Source organism: Lissotriton helveticus, chromosome 2_2 (assembly GCF_964261635.1).
Source record: "Lissotriton helveticus chromosome 2_2, aLisHel1.1, whole genome shotgun sequence".
Taxonomy (NCBI): domain Eukaryota; kingdom Metazoa; phylum Chordata; class Amphibia; order Caudata; family Salamandridae; genus Lissotriton; species Lissotriton helveticus.
In genome coordinates, this window is record NC_136060.1 from 186,516,011 (window position 1) to 186,542,941 (window position 26,931).

General features: G+C 44.0%; 2 protein-coding genes across 2 annotated transcripts in view; one reads left to right on the top strand and one right to left on the bottom strand.

Moving 5' to 3' along the window:
• Nucleotides 1–3,545, bottom strand: part of LIAS (lipoic acid synthetase) — a 212,574-nt gene extending 209,029 nt beyond the window's left edge. Inside the window, exon 1 of the mRNA XM_078678318.1 lies at nucleotides 3,384–3,545. Coding sequence (XP_078534444.1) covers nucleotides 3,384–3,473 — 90 coding nt within the window. The 5' untranslated portion in view covers nucleotides 3,474–3,545. The remainder of the gene's footprint in view (nucleotides 1–3,383) is intronic.
• A 171-nt stretch (nucleotides 3,546–3,716) lies between these two features.
• On the top strand, nucleotides 3,717–24,806 carry RPL9 (ribosomal protein L9). The gene is made up of 7 exons (XM_078678319.1): nucleotides 3,717–7,097; nucleotides 7,243–7,358; nucleotides 12,614–12,709; nucleotides 13,532–13,664; nucleotides 21,653–21,733; nucleotides 22,111–22,222; nucleotides 24,705–24,806. Exons 1-6 carry the CDS (start codon nucleotides 6,971–6,973, stop codon nucleotides 22,215–22,217), a joined length of 660 nt encoding a protein of 219 aa, XP_078534445.1. The 5' UTR covers nucleotides 3,717–6,970; the 3' UTR covers nucleotides 22,218–22,222; nucleotides 24,705–24,806.
• The last annotated feature ends 2,125 nt before the right edge of the window (nucleotides 24,807–26,931 follow it).

A 26,931-nucleotide genomic window follows, 5' to 3' on the forward strand; every position in this document is an offset into this window, starting at 1 on the left:
ACTTCATCAGCCCGCACGCCCTAGCCTCACCAGAATACATCCTTCTCGGGGACCTGCACTTCCACCTGGAGAAAAACAGCAACAACAACACCACCACCCTGCTCGACAACCTCGGACTCAAGCAACTGGTGAGCACCCCCACCCACATCGCTGGCCACACACTCGACCCCATCTTCTCCGCCAGCAACCACGTCTCCTTCAGCCACTCCTCCGGACTACACTGGACCGACCACAGATGCATCCACTTCACCTTCAAAAAGAATACTTCCCACCATCGCACGCAGCAAATCCCCCGCAGATGCTACAGCAAAAACACCACAGACCAGCTCCTCTCATCGCTGAGCCAGAACCCACCAGCCAACTCCGCTGACACCAACAACGCAGCCCACAACCTCACACAGTGGATCTCCAACTGTGCCGACAACCTCGCACTACTAAAGAACCCCCAGGCGTGACCAGCAACAGGAAAACCTCATGGTTCACAGACGCCCTCAAAGAATCAAAGAAATCCTGCCGAACCCTCGAAAAAACCTGGCGCCACGAACGAACTACAGAAAACAGGACAGCCCTCAAGATCGCCACCCGCGAACACCACTAGCTGATCTGCACCACCAAAAGGACAGCATTCAAAGAGAGACTAGACAACAACACCCACAACAGCAAGGAACTCTTCAACATCTTCAAAGAACTCTCCAACCCCAGTGCCAGCAACAACGACATCACACCATCACAAGAACTCTGCAACTCCCTCGCCACGTTCCTCCACCAAAAGATCGCAGATATACACAACAGCTTCGGACCCCAGACTCCGCCTCCAGTCACCGAACCAGCGACCCCCACCACCACCACCAGCGCCTGGACCCCCATCAGCTCTGAAGACACCACCAACATCATGAACTCCATCCACTCCGGCTCCCCCTCGGACCCTTGCCCCCATCACATCTTCAACAAAGCCGACACCATCATCGCACCCCATCTCCGGAACATCATAAACAGCTCATTCACATCAGCCACCTTCCCCGAGAGCTAGAAGCACGCAGAAATCACAGCCCTTCTGAAGAAACCCACCGCGGACCCCAAACACCTGAAGAACTTCCGCCCCATCTCGCTTTTTCCCTTCCCGGACAAAGTCATCGAGAAAACCGTCAATAAACAGCTGACTGCTTTCCTCGAGGCAAAGAACAACTCACTCGACCCATCCCAGTCCCGATTTCGAGCCAACCACTGCACCAAAACCGCCCTCATCGCAGTCACCGACGACATCAGGACCCTGATGTACAACAGAGAAACAACCGCTCTCATCCTCCTGAACCTCTCGGCAGCCTTCGATACCGTATGCCATCACACCCTAATAACCCGCTTCTTCACCACTGGGATCCAAGGAAAGGCCCTGGACTGGATCACCTCGTTCCTCTCCAACGGAACCAGAGAGCCCGCCTCCCTCCCTTCCGCTCAGAAGCCACCGAGATCATCTGCGGCGTACCCCATGGATCCTCGCTCAGCCCAACCCTCTTCAATATCTGCATGAGCCCCCTCACCGCCATCGCACGCAAACACAACATCAACATCATCTCCTACGCCGACGACACCCAGCTGATACTCTCCCTCACCAAAGACCCAGCCACCGCCAAAACCAACCTACAGGAAGGAATGAAAGACGTCGCAGAATGGATGAAGCTCAGCCTCCTGAAGCTGAACTCAGACAAGATGGAGGTCCTCATCCTCGGACAATCCCCTTCCGCCTGGGACGAATCCTGGTGGCCCACGGCGCTGGGCACCGCACCAACACCCTCGGATCACGCACGCAACCTGGGATTCATCCTGGACTCGTCACTCACGATGACCAAGCAAGTCAACGCCGTCTCGTCATCATGCTTCAACACCCTACGCATGCTCCGAAAGATCTTCTGGTGGATCCCCACCAAAACCAGAAAGACGGTCACCCAGGCCCTCGTCACTAGCCGACTGGACTACAGAAACGCCCTACACGCAGGAACCTCCGCCAAACTTCAGAAACGACTACACGCCCACCCGCCAGCTACGGTCCACCAGCATCGCCCTCGCAGCCGTACCACGCATCCGAAGAGCCACCGCCGGAGGAATATCCTTCTCTTACCTGGCTGCCAAGACTTGGAACTCCCTCCCCATCCACCTTCGGCTGACCCAGGACCATCTCGCCTTCAGGAAACAACTCAAGACCTGGCTGTTCGAGCAGTAGCATACCCCTCCCCCCAAGCGCCTTGAGACCCTCCCGGGTGAGTAGTGCGCTATACAAATGGCATGATTGATTGATTGATTGATTGACTACAACGCATACAGAACGCCTCCGCACGACTCATCCTTGACATCCCTCGCCACAGCCACATATCCGCCCACCTGAGAAACCTGCACTGGCTCCCTGTCAACAAGAGGATCACATTCAGGCTCCTCACCCACGCACACAAAGCACTCTACGACATGGGCCCCGAATACCTCAACAGCCGCCTCTCGTTCTACACTCCCACCCGCCAGCTCCGCTCCGCCAGCCTCGCCCTCGCCACCGTCCCACGGATTCGCGGAACCACCACCGGAGGAAGGTCGTTCTCCTACCTGGCGGCCAAAGCATGGAACTCCCTCCCCGCACACCTACGAACGACCCAGGACCATCTTTCCTTCAGGAAACACCTCAAGACCTGGCTTTTCGAGCAGTAGTAGCACCCGCCACCCCCCCACTCCACCCCCTTCAGCGCCTTGAGACCCTCCTGGGTGAGTAGCACGCTCTATAAATGGGTTTGATTGATTGATTGATTGACTTCATAAAACTGACCTTCATCCAGTGCTCTAACATTTATAAGGTCCTAATATAAGGCGAGACCTATTGGCTATGCCAATGCTTGTTTATAATAGCAATAAAAAATATAAATAAGCAAGAGTATAATTCCCAAAATCCAAAGGAAAAACTGGACTGGAACAGCAGGTCACGTATGGACCTGGAAAACTCGGCAAGGCCGTTAAGGTGGTCATCACGCACAACACACAAACCTTTACTGGATCAAAACACCTCCAACCACACACCTTACAGTGTCGCGTGCTACCCATGAAGGCAAGCGCTTATGCACTCCACATTAAAGTAATACGCACTAAACAAATGTTGCAATAATATACATGAAACACATCAACTCCTCAACACTCGTAAACGCAAATCGGCCATGATGGGTGTAGCAAACCCACGAACGTTCTATACGAGGGTAAGGAAGAACATTACTTTATACGTAATACATTGAAAAGCTGTATCATCACCAATATGTAACTCGCATTATAGGGTTTCGCGTTTAAAGAATGCGTGGCGAAGTCCCCAAAATTTTCTATTTAAGTATCCAATTTTGAATTTCTACAAAGCTCACCCCGCAAGGCCTCTGCTGCCTCTTGGCCGAGGTGAGCCGAGCACACAGCCAGACAGAGACCCGTGTTGTCCCCCTCTGAATCTGTGCCATCGTTACACCCGGCTCAGGTGTACTGATCTTTGCTGATCTCCTATCAGCTGGTTGATGGTTCGGTATTTGATTATTCTGTGCTGACTTTACGTAAGCTTGCGAGGGGGTGTGACTTTGTTTCTGGAAACACTATTAGGACTCGGTACGCGATTGGAATAGACTGGAGCTTCCAGATTACGTTGTGATGTCAGAGCATCGCGGGACTACATTTGCGTGATGACGTATGACGCTCTCCCTTTTCTCGGTCTCCTGCGAGGTGAGGAGACGTTTAGCCCGGTTCCCGTTTTGTAATCCACTGCAATCCGTTAAATTTTAGCACTTTCTGACCCCCTAGGAACATCTGGGCTGATGGGCTAAGTGGTTATAGCTCTCGGTTGAAATTGTTGCCGGATTTCTTAGTATATATGTTTAATTCTAAACAGGCAGAGATCGATTGAGAACTTTCTTTCCGTTTGGCCTCTCACTTATTTAATTCTGGCCTGTTATGCCTTCCTTTGTGCGTTATAATGTTCGTTGTACAGTGGTTGTTTTTCCGTTTTCTCAAATGCCCTCTCCCTACAAGCAGTGACACACGAGAACGCGGGTTGTCTAAGCCTAAACTTCCCAATTTGCTGTTTTTTTAGCTGTACTATTTACTCATGTAATGTACATTCTCTACAAATGGGCCGATGTTTTCTTTTTAACTGTGAACGTTGTATAACTGGATAACAACGTTCACGTACAATATCTGCCGACATCTCTTTACTCAAACACTCGAGCACTCGCCAGTAGGTGTAACAATTTGGAGAGAGCGATTATTGTATAAATCAATAGTTACATACTATGTAAAATGTCTGCCTTGTTTTCTGATGGTATGGTTGAGCTTGGCAGTTGCTGACGTTTGATTTCTTTGTATTTATAGCCCATTAGATATCTGTGGCTACCTTGTTCGTTGACACGTCACATTTGTGGGCCAATATCCTGAAGACCGCTTTTAGCTAATATGACCATTCGCCAAGCAGTAGTAATATGTAGTGTCTAGCAAATTAATTCATAGCCGTTGCTTTGTCTGAAGTCTGTAAATCGTTGGTTGTGCGAGATGGAGATGCGCTCTGTTGTGATGACTTTCGTCTTCTGGTTAGGCTTGATGCGTCCGAAAAAGGTGAGATGGACTCCGAAGTTCTACGCTTCTTTTAGGGTAGAAATAAAAGGTTGCAGCTGGTATTGGTTGTAATAGTTCAATGTTGCGCTTGAAGACCCAAAGTATGATGTGCTCCATTGGGTTTCGCTTCTATCTGCGTATAGGTTGTTAAATGTGGGAGGGTTTATGGTCACACGTAAACCTGTTGTAATGTGGTTGTTTAGATGCTTGTCCGGGGATCGTTGCCCATGAACTCCGGAAACTTTCTAAATTAACTGTATATTAAAATTTTTGTGTATTTGTTTATTTTGCCATTTTAAACATGAATTTGTGTATTTTAAATGAAGCTTTTATGATGATTTTTATCGAAATAAAGCCTTCTTGACCTGACCATAGATGATCAAACTAGTGGTAACAGTAAACATGCAAGGTGACCGCCCCATTTGTATGTCTGGTTTAGCTGCATTTGTCATCTAAACTGTGATTAACAGTTTTAAAAAGTACTATTGAAAGGAGTTTTGTCTCCTCCCATAATTAAATGCTTGTCTGAAGTACAGCTTTTAATTATGCTGAACATACTTGTTGGTTTGTGGAAAAATTCGGTACCCAATACAGCAGAACTTGGTTATGGTCAATTATCAAGGCAAAGGGTCTGGTCTGTTTGTTATGATGACCGCTGTAGGCTTGACATTTATTAATAAAAGCATTGAATCCAATGTAAATTTAAGGGGGTGTATGCTTTTAAAGGTTGAAAGCTTATATTTTGTTATTCCGGTCACTGATATATGTGGAAGGTCAGGGCTTTTTGGTGTTAATCCTTGTGACAAACCGTGGCAATGAATATCTGTGGAGAGATGGTATTTTGTATTGATAACTAATATGTACATTTGTTGTTTTTATTAATATTCCTGATAGGTGCCTTGTCTCGTGAGCTTGTGCAGAATATAGTAAGCTTGCGTTGGTTATGTACACAAACCAATGGTGAAGACTATGGACTGATTTGGAAAGCTATGTCTGTCATAGGCAAGGTTTATTATGGAAAGTTGTGGCAGTGGCTTTAGCCTTTTTATTGTGAAACACTTGTTTAAGCCAATAGGCCTTCCACCACAGATTATCGTACCGATACAAGTTGTAGACATGCATTTTTTGTTTTTTGCTTTAATTTCGCAGTGTCTAATACAGGCAGGGTATTCGGTGTTGGTCGCCCTATGACAAACCGTGGGTGGGGAGAGTAGATTTTCATTGTGATCTTGCTACACAATTTTGAGAGAAAATATACAAATATCAACTGTTGCATATGTTTTTTTTATAACTAAATGCATTTAAGTTGCTACTTAACCATCACATCAGTAGGCATGTTATGGCATTAAATCAGGGATATATGCTGTAGGCCTTATTGGCTCACTGGGTAAACCATGTCCATTCATAGGTTACATTTGTTTATTATGAATAGTTGCAACAAGGCAGTAGGCCTGACTTATTGTGAAAAGCATGCATTAGACAGTTGGCTTTAAGGAATGGATTGATGGATTACTACTGAAAGTCAGAATACTGTAGCAGACAAGGGATACAAGATTTGCACTGTAATAATTATTGTTGGACTCTTAAGAACATCTGACTGGTTAAGTTGTCCACCAGGACCGACATGCACTTCAGTTCTACCAATGGTCCCCCAAATGGCTGCCATTTACACTTTATCTATGAAACCATACAACATTGACTTTCCATTTGGGTAAATGCGTTTGAGTGCACATGAATCTGTGTGGAAATTAATGCACTACGTTACTATGGCTGATGTGCCAGTCAATTAATTTTCCTTTTTTTAAAAATAGGCCCCCTTCGATTAGTTTTGATTAATTTTTGTTGGGGGGGGGGTGCATACATGTTCCCTGTCAGTGGTAATGTGATGCTTGCTGCGCCATTTCATCTGCTGCTGTTCGAGGCCATGGCCTCTAAAAACCTTACAACTATCATGGAATAGTATTGGCCATGCAAATGCTGGAACTTTAAAACAGTGAAACTATTTGCAATACTGTTGTAAGATGGGCACCTGCTGCTTTGACTTTTATTTTGTTATTGCAAGCATGCCTGCCATACTTTGGGACCCTAAACAATCGGTGATCAAAGGGCAGTTTTATTTATAAGCTAGGCTTATTGGCTTTTCAGTGCTCGTTCAAGCGTTAAGGGGCAACATGTTTAAATATTCCTCAGGAGTTGAAAGGTGATTTTCATCCCTATAAAATGTTTGCTGACCGTGAATGTCATATTTTGACCAATTGTACAACAGAAGTCTTGCAGGCGACTTTATGTAAAAGTTTTGCTTTCAATCCATTGTTGGTTTTTGAAACAGTCTCCATTTGGCCAGTATCAGGTTTTTATGACCACCATGGATATCTTTGTAAAATGGTACTGCCAAGGGTATTTAGTGGTGTTTACATACATTTTTTTCATTTTCAGAATGAAGACCATTCTCAACAACCAGACTGTGGACATCCCCGACAAGGGTAATTTATTAAATGTTACTTTTTTTTGAGGGGGTTGGGTTGTTCTGGGTAAGAGTTTATTTTTTGTAATCTGACCTTCTTTTTTTTTTTTTTTTTTTTTTTTTTTTTTTTTTTTTTTTTTTTTTTTTTTTTTTCTTCCTCTCAGTGGATATCACCTTGAAAGGGCGCACTGTTATTGTGAAGGGCCCCCGGGGAAGTCTTCGCCGGGACTTCAACCATATTAATGTTGAGCTCTGTCTCATGGGCAAGAAGCATAGAAAGGTGAGTTACATGACTTATTTCCAAGTGATATGAATGGGTGTGTGATTGGTCTTCAGATAATCTAGGTAAAAGGTCAGCACAAGAGCAGTTATGTAGTGCAAGGTAGGACACATGTAGGTAAATGGTTGTGTAACTAACTAGGCCTACATTAGGCCTCATAAAACCATTCAGCGCTCTTCTGAGTGCTACATTTTTATACAGCAAGAACCTACTCAAAGGTATTGGAGCGCTTTACATGAGCACCTTTCTTTTTTCCTTTAGTTCTTTTGCCCTCTTTCTCATCTGCCGGACTGCTCCCACATACAAACCTGTTATTTCCCAACTTTTGCAGCTACTGCTAAAGTATCATTGTCTTAATTTCAGTCTCTGCTCGTGACGCGCATGCCACTTAATCACAAAAAATAGATTCCAAAGACATTAATGTATATGTAGGTCAAACAAAGACAGCAGCCAGTTGTTCAGATCTGTATTAGTAATGTGTTTCTGCCCTCCGTAGCCGAATATATCGGTCACCACATTAGTTTTCATGGGATGGTGCTAGGAAGCTGTCCTGTCCTGCACGTGTCAGTCAAACACTCTTTATGGAGACAGCCTATTTTCCCATAGATTTCAACAATTTAGTTACCATGAGATCAAATGTCCTTGTACAGACAGGGCAAGGAATACCCATGTGTGGGTTAAGAGGACTTGAGCCTTGAAGAGAAGTGAGCCTTAACTTGAGACAAGACAGCTTTCAGTCAGGCGCAATCTCTACTCTTTTCCTCACTCCCGTTGTTTTTAGTTCTGACATATGACTGCTCATGCAAGAAATATTCAATACAAGGAGCTTGCTGCCCATCCTTTTCTTAACATTCGTTGGCTTAATTGTCACTCTTACTGCTGCTTTCTGATTAGCCAGTGCATACTGGCATCACTTCAGCTAGAGCTTGGGCCAAGTACTGATTTCTACAGCTTGATTGCTGGTCTGCTGATCGTTGTCCATCTGCTCATCTCACTGTAACTGAGGAACTACTTCTATTTATTAACCTCTTAACATTTGTAGCTGTTTTACATGGTGCATGCACTTCAAACAAGCCCTTTTGAAATGTTCGTGACAACAGATAATCTCCTTTCAAATATTTTCATTGCGGCATGGGCGCAATTGCTTTTTTAGTATTAAGATTTTTTTTTTTGCCAAATGTCATTTTTTTAGGGCTCGCGAAGAGCCCTATTGTAGAGGTTTTAAAAATGGACCTGTAAATTGCACACGCTCGTGCATGCGTTTTTTTACTTTCCTGTCTGCCATTGGCCTTCGTGTGTTTTTGTTTTAAAGCAAGCATACCATAGGTCAGAGGTGGGCGCATAGCTCCGCCCTTGGCCTATTGTCTGTTACGCGCATTTCCTGATATATTGCTTTCAATTATAGTGGCCAGACACGGACTGCGATAATTGAAAGCATATGTCAGGAAAGGCGCGCGCACCACTCGCAAGGCATTAAGAGTATAAAATCCATGGCTCTTTTCTGTCCCTCCGCCGGGGTCAAAGTTCTCCTTTCGTATTTGCTTTGGCTGCCTCTTCTCAGGCTCAGCTCCTTTTCCCTTTCAGGACAACAATGCCCCCACTCCCCCCATACTAATTTATCCGTGTGGACTCGAGGCAATTATTTCGTGATACATCGCAGCCTTTTCTTTGGCGATCAGGGAACTATCTGTCAGATTTAGGGTCCCTGGTACTAAGGTGTTCCCGGGGGCGCTGAGAGGGGCTGTTGATTCCCACTGGGAGCCGAGACCTCGCGTGTGAACTGGACAAAAACACTGAGATTCGAAGTAGTTAACACTTCCCCGTTAACAGAAGGCATAGCGTGCATTTGAACTTCAGCAGAGGGCTGGGCGGGGGTTCATGAGACCCCCGATGCTGCCCACTGGTTTGGCCCCTGCCTCTACTGGGGTCTCTGCTTGTCACAGCTTGTGACCTCTAACGCCAGTTATATTAAGGAAAGGCGCCCTTTGGTGCAAAATGTGTTATTTATCATGTATGCGTTTGTGTGTGTGTGTGTGTATGGGAAAAGGGAGGGGGTCAGGGGCGCTGCACCTCCAAACTTTACCTTCTGTTCTTTCCTCCCACCACCAGTTCCATATTTTTCCTTGCAGGATCACCTATTAGTGCCTGCTAACTTTTGTAACCGTACAAAGTGGCTTCTGAAGAGGTATAGATAACATCAGCAACAAATGCATGCTGGAGGGTCGCACCTTTATAAAAACACTCCCTGCTGACTTTGACAGTTTTAGAGCTATCACCTAGAGGTGAATAGACTCCGGATGCTGTCACACGGTCCCTTGGGAAATGGCTGTTTTTGAAACCTCAAAATTCAACGATTACGTTAAAGGCCAGTAATCGAGATATCTGAACATATATTATCATAAATAACATGCCCACAAAATAAAATCTGGAAGAGGGGCACTAATGTTAGTTGACCACTCATTCCAATATTCAGTGTAACCAGAACACAATAAGTATTAAACAGTGTGGAATTTATTGTGTTTTAGTTCTCCATCCTGCTATATATTTACCTTTACATAATGTTCACTATCATGATGGGCAAGTAGTGGGCCACTGTAAATTATACGTTTGTTTAATATGTCGGCAGAACAGCACTACATATCGGAAATGTGAGTACCACACAATATACAGAATATGCACTTTCCACGAAGCAGCAACACATGCTTTTATGTAGTGCTCCACAGATGTTAGCTTTGTGGCACTGTGGGAACAGTCGCACTGGTGAATGTTTTCTCAATCTGGAACGATAAGAGGCTAACTTCACCAGCCAGGTTTTGCAACATGTGACACACAATCTCAGACTACTATCTGCAGAAAAGTAACCCACCGGACAGTTGTGTATGCTTGTTTGGTTCAATATTTTAAGGTTTTGTGTGAGAGCAATAATAGAGAAGGGAGAGGCGCCCTGTTATGAAAAGTAAACTCTAGGGTCGGTGAAGAGTGTTCATACACTTTAGTTAGTACGTTTATAATGCGGTCTTTTACTGCAGAGACACGGCTGGGTAAGTTACAAACTGCGCACTTCCAACCCACTTCACAATGTCAATAACATAAAAACGGAGCAATCTGGTATTTTCTGTTTTTGTACCCTCAGTATCGCTTCTCTCCAATGAATCTGTGCACTTGGGATATATAAGTGCATTGGTTTATTATTCTGTGCATTGCTTACTAAGACAGATGTTCAGAAATGTATAGAAAATACTTTTACCCATCAGGCTATTCGTGCAGGTGCATACATTTGCTTATTTAACTATATGTACTAGAATTTAGCTGTGGTGCATTGTGGGAGCATCGTGCATACTCCCTCTTTAGCTATTCTTGAGGGTCTCTTATCTGTAAAAGAGCGGAGGGGAGGCCTGAACTTCAGAAGTTACTATGGCCAGCGGCAGAACACTACTGCCAGAGATCCGCTTCACTCCACAGCAATGTGGCTCATATAAGATGTTCTATGGAAAAGATCTACAATGTAATGCTAGTTCGCATAAGTGTTCACTCTTTAATCTATATATATATATGTGTGTGTATATATATATATATATATATATATATATATATATATCTGTCCTTTATGCATTACTACACCATTCATCCGATCGCCAATAAACTTTGGAAAGTTAAGTACACTCCCGCGAAGGTTTCTGGCTTTTTTTTTAAAATCGATCCCCCAGGGCCCACAATCTTTCGAATACTGATGTGCGCACCAGACGGAAAAACAACAAATCGTGTATCCACAAGCACTCAAATAAATAGAATTAAAACACCATTTATCCGATCGCCAGGAAACTTTGGGAAGTAGTGTACACTCCCGCAAAGGTTTCTGGCATAACATTTTTTTAAATATCGGCCCCCCCAGGGCCCTCATAATCTTTCGAATACTGATGTACGCACCAAACGGAAAAACTAAAAATCGTGTATCCACAAGCACTCGAATAAATAGAATTAAAACTACACTTTGAAATGTTTTCCATATTAAAATGAATACGTTTCAATAAAAATGACAATGTAAATTGAATGTTATCATAACGAGTTTCCTTGAAATTCCTTTCTTCGGAGATTGCAGCCAAGCGCGACTGGTAAGCTAGTATGCTATAATGTGTCCATGGAAAGCAATACAAATTAACACATTTTCCAAATTCAAGTTTTGTACACTCAGGTCTTTCTGTTATAATCTAATAGAAAACATGGACTATGCAAGGACAAACTGACCAGTTGGCAAGTGGTTTTAACAAAGCACGGATTAGTTTGCTCCAGTCCAACTCCCATATATACCATAGACACCAAATTATTTACCGGAGCAAACATAAGGAAAACAAGCATTTGTAATGCAATAGGTCTCGCATTTGTTAAAGTTAGAGCTGTTGGCATTGAAAATGACAACGCCCTTAAACTGTTATAAAAAAACATAAATAAAAGGCATTGTCATTTACAATGCTAATAGCTCAAACTCTCATAAATGCGAGCCCTATTGCATTGCAAATGCTTGTCTTTTTTTGCCCATGGGGTAAATTAACCAAATAAGCATTGGCAAAGGCAATACGTTTTGCCATTGTGGCTATTGACTCTGCCATCTCATTTTGTTCATGCTGCACAGCATGGGCAGTGATTTTAACTATGCTGCATAGCAGCATGGCTAAAAGTATACTTTTAGAAGGACTCTGCATCCAGGGGTGGTATGCTGTTTTTTTTTGGGGGGGGGGGGTTCTGTACACTAGTGATGGCCGCATCATAGTGCTTAAGAGTTTTACCCTCACTGCAGAACATTCCTGCTGCAGTATATCACAGCTGCAAAAATTGCCTATAGCTCTAAATGGCAAGACCATTTGGGTTTAGTCAAGTGCTTAAATAAAAAGAACCAGCATTGGCAGAGTGCATGTCTCTCGCATCAGTCTCCCTAGAGTTCCCTTCCTCAGTTGCTGCAGGACTCCGCCCTACATGCTGCTTCACCCTCTTACACCCCACCCACCCCATGTTTTGCTTCGGCCCACATCCGCCCAATGTCAGTGTTGCTAATCGCCAAGTAATGTATGTGCAGTTTTAGCGCTAATCTGCTGCTTTTACACTTTGTCCTTTTGCCGAAGCCATAAACACAAGGGTATTACAGAAAATAAAGTGGCTTTCAAATCTGATCTGACAGTGTCTGCACTGAAACTTAAAATGCTGTTATACTGCTTAGACTTCCGGTTTAGAAGATTTTAATCACAATTTTTTATTTACAGCTTCGTGTTGACAAATGGTGGGGTAATCGCAAAGAGCTGGCCACAGTGCGCACAATCTGCAGCCATGTGCAAAACATGATTAAGGGTGTCACGTTGGTAAATGCTATTTTAATTTTTTTTTGTGTGGTCTGTTGAAGAAATGTTTGTCAGTGGTTCTGTCTTGTATTAAGCATTGTAAATCATCGAATGGCTAAAATCGTGTTCCTATAGTGGTATGCAGTTGGCTGTTATGTGCATTTGTAAAGCTGGAGGGTATCCTTGGACTGTAGACTGACAGTTGAGTGTTTCTAGGGCTTCTTGCAATCCATATACACGTCAAACGGTTTCCTCCAAACTATACCCTAAACCTTTGAGACCACATGTTTAGCATTTTTTCCCCTTGCTTTGGCTTGAGCTTTCAGTATCCATATTCTGTAATGGTTGCTGTTATGGCTAGTAGAAGAGAATTGGTGAAAGGTATATTTTTCTAGTTATACCAGCATTCATAGGAATGGTCTTCCAGACTAGGTGCTGAATGTGTGCTTGCGATAGAACATCAGAGGGTCTTGATAAGTTTAGTTTACAGTATCCTGTTAATGGTTTGTCTGAAATATGGTTAACTTAGTGTTAGATTTTGTGCCTTGGACTTTTGAAATTCATCAACTCTGCATTTTAGTGACTTGACTACTCATCACACCCTCTGTTGTCACAGATCGGCCCCAGTCACTTCAATCTCCCATCATACTGCTTGTGCAACCTCTAGATTTGTACTCACTTCTAGGGTGTACTGTAAATGCTGCGTTCTTATCCTGTTTTACTGAACAATTTACGTGCTCCAGAATCTGTTTTCTTTTACACAAGTCTTTTTATTTGATTGTGAACAACTTGAACTGTTCATAAGGTAACGTTCTTTAATGCAAACCACTTTCTCATTTGCAGGGCTTCCGTTACAAGATGAGGTCTGTGTACGCTCATTTCCCTATTAACGTAGTAATTCAGGAAACTGGCTCACTTGTAGAAATCCGTAATTTCTTGGGGGAGAAGTACATCCGCAGAGTGCGCATGAGGCAAGGTATGTTGTTTATAATTACGTTTTAGTCCACAGCTTCAATATCCTTTGTTGCCAATTTGTCATCTTCTCTAGGAGCCAGAAATCTCAACGTGTGTATTTTTTTAAAATTTATTTTTACCTTAATCCATATAGCTGCATGTTGTCATATTGGCTCAGTCGCTGGTAGGCTATCAACTTTCCTCCTGTACCTGTTGCATGCTACCTCAACATTGCTAAATGGCAAACTTCTTAAGATCTGCAGTTGGCACCGCCTGAGTGGGGTTGGGATCCTGACATTTCACACTCCCCTTTTCTCCCCCACCACCAATGTTCTAGTGCTGCTTGTCCTTTCTGGGGGTGTTACTACGGGTGCTTTTGAGAGTTTAACCTTTTGTCTAGTGACAAGCACTGTACTAAATTGCGGGATGAGGTACCCACCATTGCTACAGCAAGTAGTTTGTGTAGAAAATGAGTAGTTGTTGCCTGAGTTGGGTGATGTGTTGGGTGTGCACACCTGTTCTAGTTGGAACTTCCTGGTGCCCCCACAATCAACTGTGTCCTGCTTTCCCTCAGTTTTGGTATTGCAGACCCTTCCCTAAAAAGTTGCCCACATCATACCTATCCAACAACACCACTGCACTGAACATTGCGGTCTGTTGCTACAGATTAATATAGTTATTCTGTAGTAAACATGCTCCACGAACATGGCAATCTGCGGTCATTTGTCTTTTCTAGATAGGAGGATGTGTAGTAAACGAGTTCTTCCAACATGGCCACCTGCTGTCATCACACTTTCCTCTATGCTCCTACCTACTAGCCTCCCACAATGCTTGTCTAGTCTGTTGTACCGGGAGGTTCCAGTCTTGACAGTTGAAGGTCTGGTCAGCTGGCGAGTTGCGTTGCTCTGCTGTAATCTAATAAACCTATCGTGAAACTACAAAGAAGTGTCTTGCTGTCTTCACCTACTTATCTACAACACTTTTGGCAACATCCTGTGCTGACCAGACCAGAGGAGCAGACCAAGAAGAACAGCACAGCACGAGCAACCAAGATCCCACTTAACTGCGGCCAGAAACAATATATTAAGCAACTGAACCATTGAAACTCAAACCCAGAAGTAACTAGCTGCAAGTAAACTAAAAGAAAAAGAATTTACAAACTACGAAGAAAAACAAAGGCAGCCGCAATTAACGGAAACCTAACCCAGAAGATAAAAAAGATGGAATCAAATCAGCTTCATTTGTTCCTCATCTGCTGCTAAAGGAACGTAAGAAAAACAAACCAGTAATCTTGTAGAAACATGCCGCAAGGACTTGACAGCCTCTGCCTGCTCAAGAGAAACGCCATGAATCAACTGCTGGTAACATTCATTAGTACACCGCTTCCACGCCCCTGACCTCAGCTGAAATAAAAGGAAAAAAAACAAGAACAAGTAGGAAACCCATCGCCGGTACCTGATCTGTGTCTATTGTGAGAGGATATCCCCGGTTTCCTAGTGATTGACTATCTGTGGTTTTCTGTCAATAGGTTTCTTTGCCTGCCTGCGAGGGAGCTCCGTTTGTCTCCATGCTGATCCGTTCTTTCCTCATGCTTCTTCCCTAATGAAGTCCTAGAACCTCCAGCTGTCTTTGCGGAGTGACAGCGTGTTCCTCTTGTCATGCTGTGCTTCCAGTGTTGAGTGGAAGAGGTTTCTTAAAGTGATAGCGCAACGTAAGTCATCGCGCAACGCTATGAAGCCATTTTTCAGTACTTTTTACTCCCGCACCCAGATATGCAAACGGTGAGGTGGACGTGAGCAGTCTCCACGTTATGCGTGCATATTTTAGAATGCGTGCTGGTTGTGAACATATACATAAGGCTGTGGTGTCATGAATCAAAGGCATTTTCAAAGCGCAACCTGTAACTAGGTCAATGGCTGTTTTTGTGACCAGATTGTTGGCGCTATTGAACAGACCTAGAAATGCCCAACATCGACCGTTTCCTTTCAGCTTAGATACCGGTCAAAAGCCCTAAGTGTTTCTCAACGGTGAAAAATACACGCGGCACATCCAACATCTGTAGACTTCTTCTAGCAAGTGTCTCATGTATTAAAACTGCTGATTTCCACATTCCGGAACGTCTTGCGTGAGGCTCATTGTGAGCTGAAGCTGTGTGTTTGTGCTGTTTGGACAGTTAAAGAGCAATCATTAACGTTGCAGCACACATTTTTCAATTAAAGGACCATTTAAGCAGTGTAAAAGATCACGAGTGACCCAACAATAGAATACGAGTCAGTGTAAAATGTATGACCAGAGTGCCATCTAGTGGATATTTTGGGTATTCATCACAGATCTGGGAGAAGCCAAGAAACATGTCAGAGCAGATAAAAGAAAATAAACTGTATTGTGAAAGCAACAATTCATCAGTATGCCTATGCTGTCTAGAACTAACTGATAATTAAAATTAGTTCATTACTATAGGACAATTCTAGGAGAAAAAAAGAGCGGAATCCTTGGCTAGGAGCTCAAATGTCTCAGAACCTAGAATTGAGACTGTGAACCTAGAGGAGAAAAAGCTTGTCCAAGATCAGAGTGGATCCATAATCTACTGCTGACAAACGTCCAAGAACCAACGGTGGACATAACCTGCAGGAGATAAATGTTCTCTCAGAACCAAGAGGGGTTAAAGGTAAGAACCAACCCTGAACAGCGTCCTACAACTAGCACCTGTCACATTCAGAGAGCCCAAGAGCAGGGTAAAGAGTTCAATTAAGTGAAATTGAGCCCGTTTCAGAAAAACAAGTTGGAGTTGTTGGTCCCAGAACCAGTTGGTGGCAAAGGCCCTGAAATCATTAGGACACACATCTCCCAGTACCAACTGAGGACTAAGGGCCCAAAACTTAAAGAGGACAAAGCAGTGGATGGGGTTCGTCCAAGACGGGACAAAAGTTACCTCAACTAGGAATGGACTATGGTCGGCAAAGAGTGGACAAGGAATGGACTATGGTCGTCCAAGTGGGGACATAGGTCGTCCCAGAACAAAGAATGACAAAGGTAATCCAAGAGGGGACAAAGCTTTCCCACATCTATGAATGGACAATAGTTGTCCAAGAGTGGACAAGTACTGGACAAAGGACGTCCAAAAGAGCACAAAGCCCATGACTGGTGCGGAGACCAGAAGTGGTTCAGAGGACTCAAAACTGAGTAACGTTCCACATCTGGAAGCTAGTCAGTGAGCTCTTAATCTTGTCTGTAAACTAGAAGGGTACAAATGTTCCCAGAACCAAGAAGAAGTTTCTGCAACGGGGTTGCTGTGCCCCAGTACTGAGATAAATATTCCAGTATCAGGAAATGTAAGAAACTCCAGGAAATGTTTTTCTTGAACTAAGGGTCCAAATAACATCAAATTCTGAGGCCCTCAACCAGAGCAAGGGATCTAATACTCGAGAAAGACGTCAAGAACTTGTTAGAGGGATCCAGAACCTCAACTGGAACTTTTAGTTCAATTCTATCTTTATTTTAAATTCATCTTGGAGCGCAAAACAGGCTGAAGAAACTGACCTGTGTCTTTGTGTTTTGCTGGTCAAGGACTGATAGGAGAAAGTGGACTGTCTTTTCCTGTTTTGGTCTGCCTAAGGGGAATAGGTGGTGATACCTATTAGTTGTTTTGGGTTGTGTGTCTCACCTCACATTTCACTCTAAACTCTCTTCGCCCCTTATCGTTAGTTTGCCTTTATCTTTATTTTTCTTTCTATTATAAAGGAGGTGGATGGTGTGTAATACATTTCTAGAAAAGGGTGGAGGATGTATTGTAAACCTATGCTCCCCCAACATGGCCATCTGTGGTCATTTGTCTTTTCTAGATAAAGGAGGAGGATGTGTAGTAAACTAGTTGTTCCAACATGGCCACCTGCTGTCATCACACTTTCCTCTATGCTCCTACCTACTAGTCTCCCACAATGCCTGTCTACATTCTATGTTGCACCGGGAGGTTCCAGACTTGACAGTTGAAGGTCTGGTCAGCTGGCGAGTTGTGTAGCTCTGCTGTAATCTACTAAACCTATCCTGAAATTACAAAGAAGAGTCTTGCTGTCATCTACTTATTTACAACATATTCGTTTGGTTGAAGTGTTAATTTGCAGTAGATATTACCTTGGGATGAGCTTGATGTCATGTATGCGCATCACAATAAATAACCGACCGTACAGATTTTCTCTTGCTAATACTTTCTACATTTAATGCTAAGCCTGTTTTTTTCTGTATTTGACAGGCCACACTTTAACCATCGTCACTTACTTTTTAAACAGTATCCGTGAGACACTTGCAATTTTTCCTCCTAATTTGGGCCTTATACCTGGGGTGTAAGGAGGAACTGAAGATAGCCAAAACCTTTTTTCTTATGAAGTGAAGAAAACATTGAGGGTGTGTTGGGCATTTTTAACCTTGCTGCCTAAAACTGCCAGGAAAGAGCACTTTTAAAAATTTGTATTTGCTGTTTCTACCAGCTTGCTGGTTGTGAGGGAAAAGGGGTGAAGGCCATAGTTGTGAACCCAGATATCCTATTCTGGAAATCAAACTTCATGAAAGGGTCATTTGTGTGGATTGGTTAAGGCTGTCCCCCATACAAACTAATCACTGAGTTTAAAAATTGTGAATACAAATGAAAATAAATTGTCTGTCCTCCAAAATTTGTCTTGGCGGTGTGTGTGGCTTTCATCATTTTATGCTGAAAATCCAGTCTAGCTGAAAATTGCAATTTGAATTGTACCCAATACTCTGAGTTAAGGGAATGGGTATCGTTCACGCGGTTACAAATTCAGTAATGCCCATAATGCCAGGTGATTTACTTTATGCAGTTTGCAGTAAATGTACTTTGAGGCCATCGATTTAAAATAGAAAGTTAAAGTTTTAGAAAATTCTGTAACCAATGTCCTGCCATGCAATGTTTTTCACTGATTTTGAAACCCATGCAAACGTTTGCGGGGGTGTATTACTGAACATGACAAAAAGGCCAAAATAGGGAGCAATCCAGGGCCGTTATGATTTATGGTAGTAAATGGCCATGGGGAGGCTGTAGTTTTGAGATCAGACCAGTTTGCATCCCACCTGCTACCCTACAAACCCTGCAATTCTGTGTCACTGTTTTAGCATATATTGTCTTGCGTTTCACAGTTTAGACCTACAAAGCACACCTACATGTTGGATAATCTACAGGTGTACAAATTTCATTGGGAGTAGTGTCAGAACATAGAATGGCAGAGTTTTGAGTAGTTGTACTACTTTAGCAGCTATATAGTGCTTACTACCTACGTGGAGTTCAAATTAACTTATCCACAACAATTAGTATGCGGTTTTAAGTGTCTAACATGATTCCTCTGCATGCGGTGTCTGCATTGAGTTGACAAGTACACATCCCCTGGCCGCCTGCCTCCATTCTGCTTCTTTGGAGCAGTCACAGGTAGAGTACTGGGTAGGAGTTGCCTGTGCCCACCACTTCACTGTAATATGGCTCGTGCACATTATGCACCGGGTGGCTACAATGTGATTATTTTCTAAAGAGGTATGGACCCATGCAAATAGGTGGATACTTAGATTTTGAACGTGCACCGTATAATGTGCTTAAGTGCACAGTTACTAAAGTCTTATTTTTTTATGGTCTGGAAATTATGACTGGTGCCTGGCCTAGTGGGGCTCGCATCTTTGCCCTTTAATCTGTTGTCTAAATATCATGCATTCTGTACAATCTCTGCTTCGGAAATCCCTCTACTTTTTGAGAAAGTGGTGGCAGGTATAATTCTTTCCTATCGATTTTTAGGTCTCGCCTGTCGATGCGCATGCGCATCGAGCAAGCGAGACTATAGGGGCTCATCCACACTTTATCTAACTTGCAAGGAATCGTGGCGATTCCTTGCAGTGCCCGTGACTTTTAAGCTCAATGCGCATGTGCATTGAGCTTAAAAGCGCGTGCACAGCCGCCCGCATTCCTCCGACACCTTTGAAGTGAAGCTTAGCTTCACTTCAAAGGCCCGGCTTCCACGGCCGCCAGGCCACATCAAAGGCTTCCCCAGCACTGCCCCGCCCATCAATCACCCTCCCACTGCCACCCCCCTCCCTCTCCATATGGTGCGCTCTGCCTTGTTTCTCAAGCCGCCCGGCATCCCGCGCTTCAGCAGTGGTGGCCGCACACACCATTTGCGGGACACTGCTTGAGCAATTGTACCGCTTCTTGTTTAACATTTCAGGTGAGCATTTCTCTCTTAGCACCCATATCAAGGCCACCGCACTGTCAGTAACTTTTAAAAACATTTTGCTTTCAGCATGGCACTCATCTAACGACCATCGCACTGTTCGGTAACTTTTAAGGATGGCGCCATGTGGAGCCACATGAGCAGTCATGCTGTAAAAGAAAATAAAGTGTGTCTACGTTTAACATACATACCAATATAAATTGTGCATGTTTAAAATACATAACGCAACTAAGTAGTGCAACTGATCTCTGATGCTGCTGGCTACACTCCTGTCTTTAGACGCTGCAGATGGTCTTACTCTGCTGACTGGTGTGGTTCTTCTAATGTGAATGTTATGAACCACCCTTTTCATGCAATTTCCCGTAAACAGCCTGCAGGCTCCTCTGCTGCTGGAATTTCCCCCTCCCTTCTCGCCCAGTACTTTGCGCGCAGACACCATCTGCCTTAAACAGCCTGCAGGCTCCTCTGCTATTGGCATTTCCCCCTCCCTTCTAGCACAGTCCTTCACCTCGGCGTGCACTCGCACCTCCTTTATCCCCTTTCGGCCGCTTAGATGTTCTCAGTTAGCCACGTGCTCTCAGCCTCCTCTATGCCTTTTAACTCCGTATTTCTTGCTCTAGGTCCATTCCGTTCTCCCCATTTTTTCCTTCCTCACTGACTTTATCTGCATCTTTCTCCCTATCCTTCCATCCTTCAACTTTCTCAAGCTTTCTTCCTCCGGATTTCTGCTCCTCCATCTCATGTGTGCTTTCTTCACGGGCTTCTGTCTCCTCCAGTGTTGATTTCCCACTCCATGCCTCTGACGCCTTCTGCTCGCAGCCAGACTGTCCGTTTCCTCTCTGACACTGTCTGATTGCTAAATATTGCATCTGCTGGTGTCATACCACCAGCCTGGCTGGGGCGCCTCCTGTGGAATATGACCGAGCCAACATTCCTCTACCAGGCTTGGAACTCGTCCTCACTCGTCCTCACACTACTTTATGACACACACACTGAGCCCACACACTACTTTAGGCCACACACACACTGCGCCCTCTCACTACTTTAGCCCACACACACACTGCAGCCTCAAATTACTTTAGGCCTCACACACTACGCCCACACACTCTGCACCCTCACACACCCTGCACCCTCACCCTTACTCACCCTCACCCTCACCCTCACTCTCACTCACCCTCAACCCCTCACCCTCACTCACTCACCCTCACTCACCCTCACTCACCCTCAACCCCTCACCCTCACACAGTGGAATAGGTCTCGGAGCATTTGAGTTCGAGCTTTTAGAAATGTTTGTGTTTTTTTTTTAATTCTTTAGCATTGGCTACAGGAAACAAAAATGCTAAAGATTTACAAAAAAACCCATAAACAATTCTAAAAGCACTAACTCTAATGCTGCGAGACCTATTGCATTTCCAATGCTTGTTAAATTGTGGACTGCCTAGATTGCCCTGAAGTAGAAAGGAAACCAAAGCATTCTTTGTTATATTCTTTTTTTGCTATTAAAAGAACTTTTTTCCAGCTGGCAAATCCTATTATGCTTTACCCAAATACTGCGCTATCTTCTGCATTTATTATGAAACCGCTGTTTATTTGTTCACATGATGCATTGAAGTTTTGGGCTGTGTGTGAAAGACTATATATGCGCAATGTAAAGATCCCTGAATACCCTAGTTGCAACTTGCTAATTTTCAAATCTGTTAATTATTGCTAGGTTTTGCACTCCTATAAAATTCAGTATTCAAAATGAAATATTGTGTTCAACATATGTTTTTAATATTGCCAGGTGTCAACTGTGCAGTTTCTCAAGCCCAGAAGGACGAGTTGATTCTTGAAGGGAATGACATTGAACTGGTTTCAAATTCAGGTTTGTTGCAAGTTTAGTTGGGCGGACTCCGCAGCTTTTAGATGTTAATTTCAAAGTAGGTCGAAGAATGTTTACTTTATGAATCCCTTAAGTATCTGGTCCATAACTTTACTCACAAAATGACTACATTTTTTAGCCAATGTAGACTTTTAAACAATGCTCATGTTGGTAATAGTTAAAAAAAATTAAAATTGGGTACATTTACAGTTAGTGTTTCCTAGGGCTATTTTTACATTTATTTCAATGAGATGACTTATTGAAATATGCCATTTTTTGGTGCATTCCTGTGCACTGATCTGTGAAGTAGTGATGTATGAAGTCATTACATGAAATCGTGCCAAAGTTTAGATTTTTCTTATCTTCCATTTACAATTTAGCTGCCTTGATCCAGCAAGCCACCACTGTAAAGAACAAGGATATCCGAAAGTTCTTGGATGGTATCTATGTTTCAGAGAAGGGCACTGTCCAGCAGTTGGAAGAATAACCTTGGTGAGAGACTGGATCTCATGTATTTGGTGATTTGTTCTCTTCTGTGGATGTAGTCTACATAGTGAAACATCAAGATAATATGGCACTCATTATATACAATTAGGAGGAAGTTTTAAAAGTTTCTTTTGTTAATTTCTGGTCCATGGGTCTCTTAAGTGTTGTGGCTGTTCGAATATAATATATAGAATGGGGTGTGGAAACTAAGCCATCTCTGCCCAATATATGAAAAATCAGATCATTGCCCTGTGTCCCTTTCTCTGTCCACATTTATAGCCAAGAATGTTCTTTAGCCCAGCACATACTTTCCACACAGACTGCAGTGTTAGGCAGCCCAACTTCTACCTGTGAATATACACTCAAAACTCTTTATTCTTCAAAGGCCTAACACTATCGCAAATCTAGTTTATTCTGCTGACCATCCGGTACTCTTGATTTAAACAGCCTCCCAAACAATCGACGCATGAATGCTTGTTGTTCCCATTTATTTGCAGTTAGAAAATCATCAATTTCTTTCGCTTTTGTTAAAACGTGAATTGATCCAGAGGATAATGCACCTCCATTAAAAATACTTGTTTTTACTATACCTTCCAACCCCTTCCTATTCTGTGATGGACATAAGTAGCACTGCCATTCACAAGTTAATCTTCACTTGTGTGTTCAACTACACCACATACATCTTGTACTCTTTGTTTTTAATCTGTCTGGTAATCCTTCTCAACCTCCTGTATGCACTGATAGAGCAGTCCTTAACCAATATCCATGCACCACCCGTAAACGGTACCCTTCCACTCATGTTTTCTCCATGAAATCCGCTAGTCTTTGTTCTTGTGAATCTTGAACAGATTCCCCTTGCCAGCTTTGACATCACCTGATTTCTTAACTGCCAGTCAGTTGACCGTAAGTTATACCTCGCAACCAGCAGCACTACCCCACATATCCAGGCATAGAGAAATCTACTTGCTATGGCGAGTTGGATTTTACCAGGTCTAGATTTTTTAAGACCTACTGGTCCGTTCTAGTGAGTGAACTTAAGCTGGTAAGGAACTGTTCATTCGGGAAGTGAATAAGCAATAAAGAAGCCTTTAAATCTGTTATCTTGGCACATTTGCTGTCTGTTCAAGGACACGGGTCAAATGGCAGTTTGTCTTTTTACTAATTGATGCTCATCTTACCCTGGAATGGGGTTTACTTTTCATTCTCTTACTATAGTTGGAGGATTTTGTAAAGAGCTGTCTGACAATCCTTGTGAAACAAGACTGTAGGACATCAGTTTTTTCTTCTAACACTACATTTTAGTAGCTTGTAAATAGTTCAAATATTATAAGATCAATCTGGAATTACAAAAGCACTTTTTTGTAAATCAGAAGTATGCCAACAGATTTAAATAGGAGCAAAACAAATCGAAACACTTAACTTGGTGATGTGCAAATGAGAAATATATTCAGAAACACTATTTCCAAACCATATTGTTTATACTCTATAGTTTTATCTGTAAAGCTGCATGTCAGTGCGAAATGTTGTGGCCATTTCAATGGAAAATATGCTTATTGCAAATAAGTGTGCTACCACTCCATGATTTAGTTATATATTAAGTGATGTTTTTTTTAACTTGCTTGAGAAAGTCCTGCCCTAATGACAATTCTGTTAATGAACTAAGAGCCAAGTAGGATCTTGATTTGTATTCTCTATAGAGATAATTTAGTCTATTAAATCGAACTAGTTTTTTTATACAGCAGACCAGCCAAACACATTTGAAGGTGATCTCATATATGATAATGAAGAAATTGGCAGCTCAGTGAATTAAAATATTTGCCCAGCACTGCATAATTAAAGCCAGTTTATGGGTCGAGCAGTACAGTAGAGCGAAGTAGATTATTTAGGTCACTAGACCCGGAGGGAGTGGTCTTCATAACTTTTTAATGCCGCCCACCCCTGGGGGGGAAATCTGCCTCTTCCCCCCCCCCCCCCCCCCCCCCCTCCCCACTCCACCCCTCAAAGTTTTTAACAATTCTTTTAAATTGTATCTATTCTAAAAGTATCCAGTGTGTGGATGGGAGTTTTGAAGAATATTTGGAATCCCTTCACCTTTGACACACTCCTAGCTAGGATATAAATGACAAAACGTGTTTGTGATGGCCTATTACAGAGCCTAATGCTGCTTTTGGCCAGAGCCTGGAGACCCCCTGGCTTCACCTGAGGCCCCCCCTAAAGGGGCATGCCCCTTCCCCAGTTGAGAAAACCAATGTCTGCAGGTAACATTTTAATGATTTTTCAAGGCCAGACCAGTTATACCTGCTGCTGTAGACTTACATCTATATCCATAGTCGAGGGAACCTCAGACCAACCAGCATGTACCTTTTTTGGTACACTTGAAGTTACCAGAAAACAAAAGTTGTAGACTTTTTTTTGTCCATGATGTATTAAATATCTGCTGTGGTGTGATTTTTAAATCTCTTAACCTTTTTTTCTTTTTTTTTGGCAGGTGTCTATGCCACCAACTGAAGCATTTCTGTAAATATAAATGGTCTGCCAGAACAGCATCAAAAAGATCTTTGCGGTGCAAAATTAAAATAAAAAAATATTATTCCTTGTTTGCTTGGTTTTGTACAGTTTATTTCGAAATGGTAAAATATAATTGCCTCTAGCGGGATCTTTTTCTTCACTTTCGTTAGACCATGACTGTTGGCGTCCAAGAGTTGTAATATAAACTGAGGCCTGAATGGCATCAGACTAGTCTTAAAGGTCTTGCAAATATTGCTTCTAGAAGGCAATGGATGCTGTACTCTTGTAGTGTAGTTCCTTTATTCCCAATGGGCTCTGCGCATTGGAATAATATATCCTACAGATGTGACGTAGGACTTTGTCTACTAAGTCTCTATCGAATATATTAGACTTAATTGTGCCAGCTAAGTCAGAGGTCACTAGGAACTTTCTCTAATTCACAAGTTTGAGTTTAAAAGTATTTCTATAGCGCGCGTACACCAAGCGGTTTCATGGCGCTTTTTGTAGTACTACAAACCCAAGTGGACGGAAAGAACTAAAAGCCATGGGCGAGGGGTTTAAGAGGGAAATGCCTGGGAGAAAAGAAAAGCTTTAAGAGCTTTACGGAAAAGGGAGTAATGGGGACAAGATCTCAGAGAAAGTGGGAGAGAATTCCAGAAGGCGGGAGTGTTGGACTTGGCCTTTTCCCCCCAAAATTTTTCGCTTTTGACCCCCTCATCTAGATTGTCTCCCCCATGGGATTAAACCTGTATAGGCCATGAGTGGTGTGAGACATCTTTTGAAAAATGTTATTTCCTGACATAATGTGAGCACTTGTAAAATCCCCCATTTTAAAACTGCACCCCCATTTTAAAACTGCACCTGACTGAAATGTATTGCTTTTAAAATGGATGCCATGGCCATGGGTTTTGCCACTGGACTGACATAGGTCAGCGGTCTAGATAATATTACCCAGCTACCCCTAGTTTTGGAGGGAAAGCCTGGCACCCAGGGTGCTCACCCCCTCCCCTAGAACCAGTTTAGGCTAGATGTGCCAACATTCTAGAAGGTCCTGGCACTGCCTGGGAGGAGGGTATAAATAGGGTGAAGTGTCACCAGAGAGTCAGTCAGCGCTGGGACAAGGAAGAGAGGGGACCTGCTGTGAGGTGCTACCGCCACATGGGCCTGTGAGCTGGGCCCTGCACCCCTATGACCCCCCCCTCTGCTGTCCCCATGGGCCCCTGACAAGGGAGGGCCCTACCCAGGTCCCTGACACTGTGGGAACCGGGAGTTACGCCAGCGCTACAATGAAGAAGCGCCCAGGAGGTGAGAAATAGGATTGTCCACTCCCCCTGCTGAAGCTGTGACCCTGTGGGAGTACTGGGTCGTGAGGAGCTGCCTGAAGGAACTGTTGCCCTTGTGAGGTACTGCCCGTCAAGCGCTATTCTGAGGAGGAGTGTGCCCTCAAGGAACTGAGTCTAATAGACTGCCCCTGGACTGCCTATCAAGCGCCATCTGGGGAAGAGTAGGCTCCTAGGAACTGTCACCCCCTTGTAGGCACTGCCTGTCAAGCGCTAAAATTGAGAAGCGCTAGGTACTCGAACTGTGCCCTGCATAGCACTGTGTTGTGAAGCGCTGAAGAGCAGTGCGCTGTAAATAGCGCCATCTGCTGAGGAGAATCGCGCTGTGTGGGCTGAGGAGACTGTGAGGAGAAATAGCGCCATCTGCTGAGGAGTAGTGCGCGGTGAAAAACGCTGTTCCCTGAGGAGACTGGGACAAGGAGCAGTGCGCTGTGAATAGCGCTGTGGTTTGAGGAGGCGCGCTTCTGTCGCTATATAAATAATTAATTAGAAGGGAGCCTACCCCTTATTGCCACCGGAAATCACCGCCGCGGCCCGGCGCTATCGTGGGGACCCCCCCCACTATCGTGGGAATCGTTGCGGCGGCCCCCGGTACCAGGAGAGGGCCGCCGAAGTGAAGGAAGGGCCGCGCTCGGCCCTGAGGCCGCCGACATCCCCCATCACGTGACGGGGGCCCGGCCGCGTCATCGGCCCGCCCCCGCCAACGCCGTGCACGGATTGGCTGCCAGCCGGGCAGCAGGAAGAGGCTCGGAAAGCCCCGGGTTCCCGTGAGGCCGAGGGAACCTGGGCGAAGCCGACGGCAGTGTTGTGGGGCTCCCGTGGTGGAGAGGGAGCCCCGACTGGCCACGAGAAGCGTCGCCGCCGCGT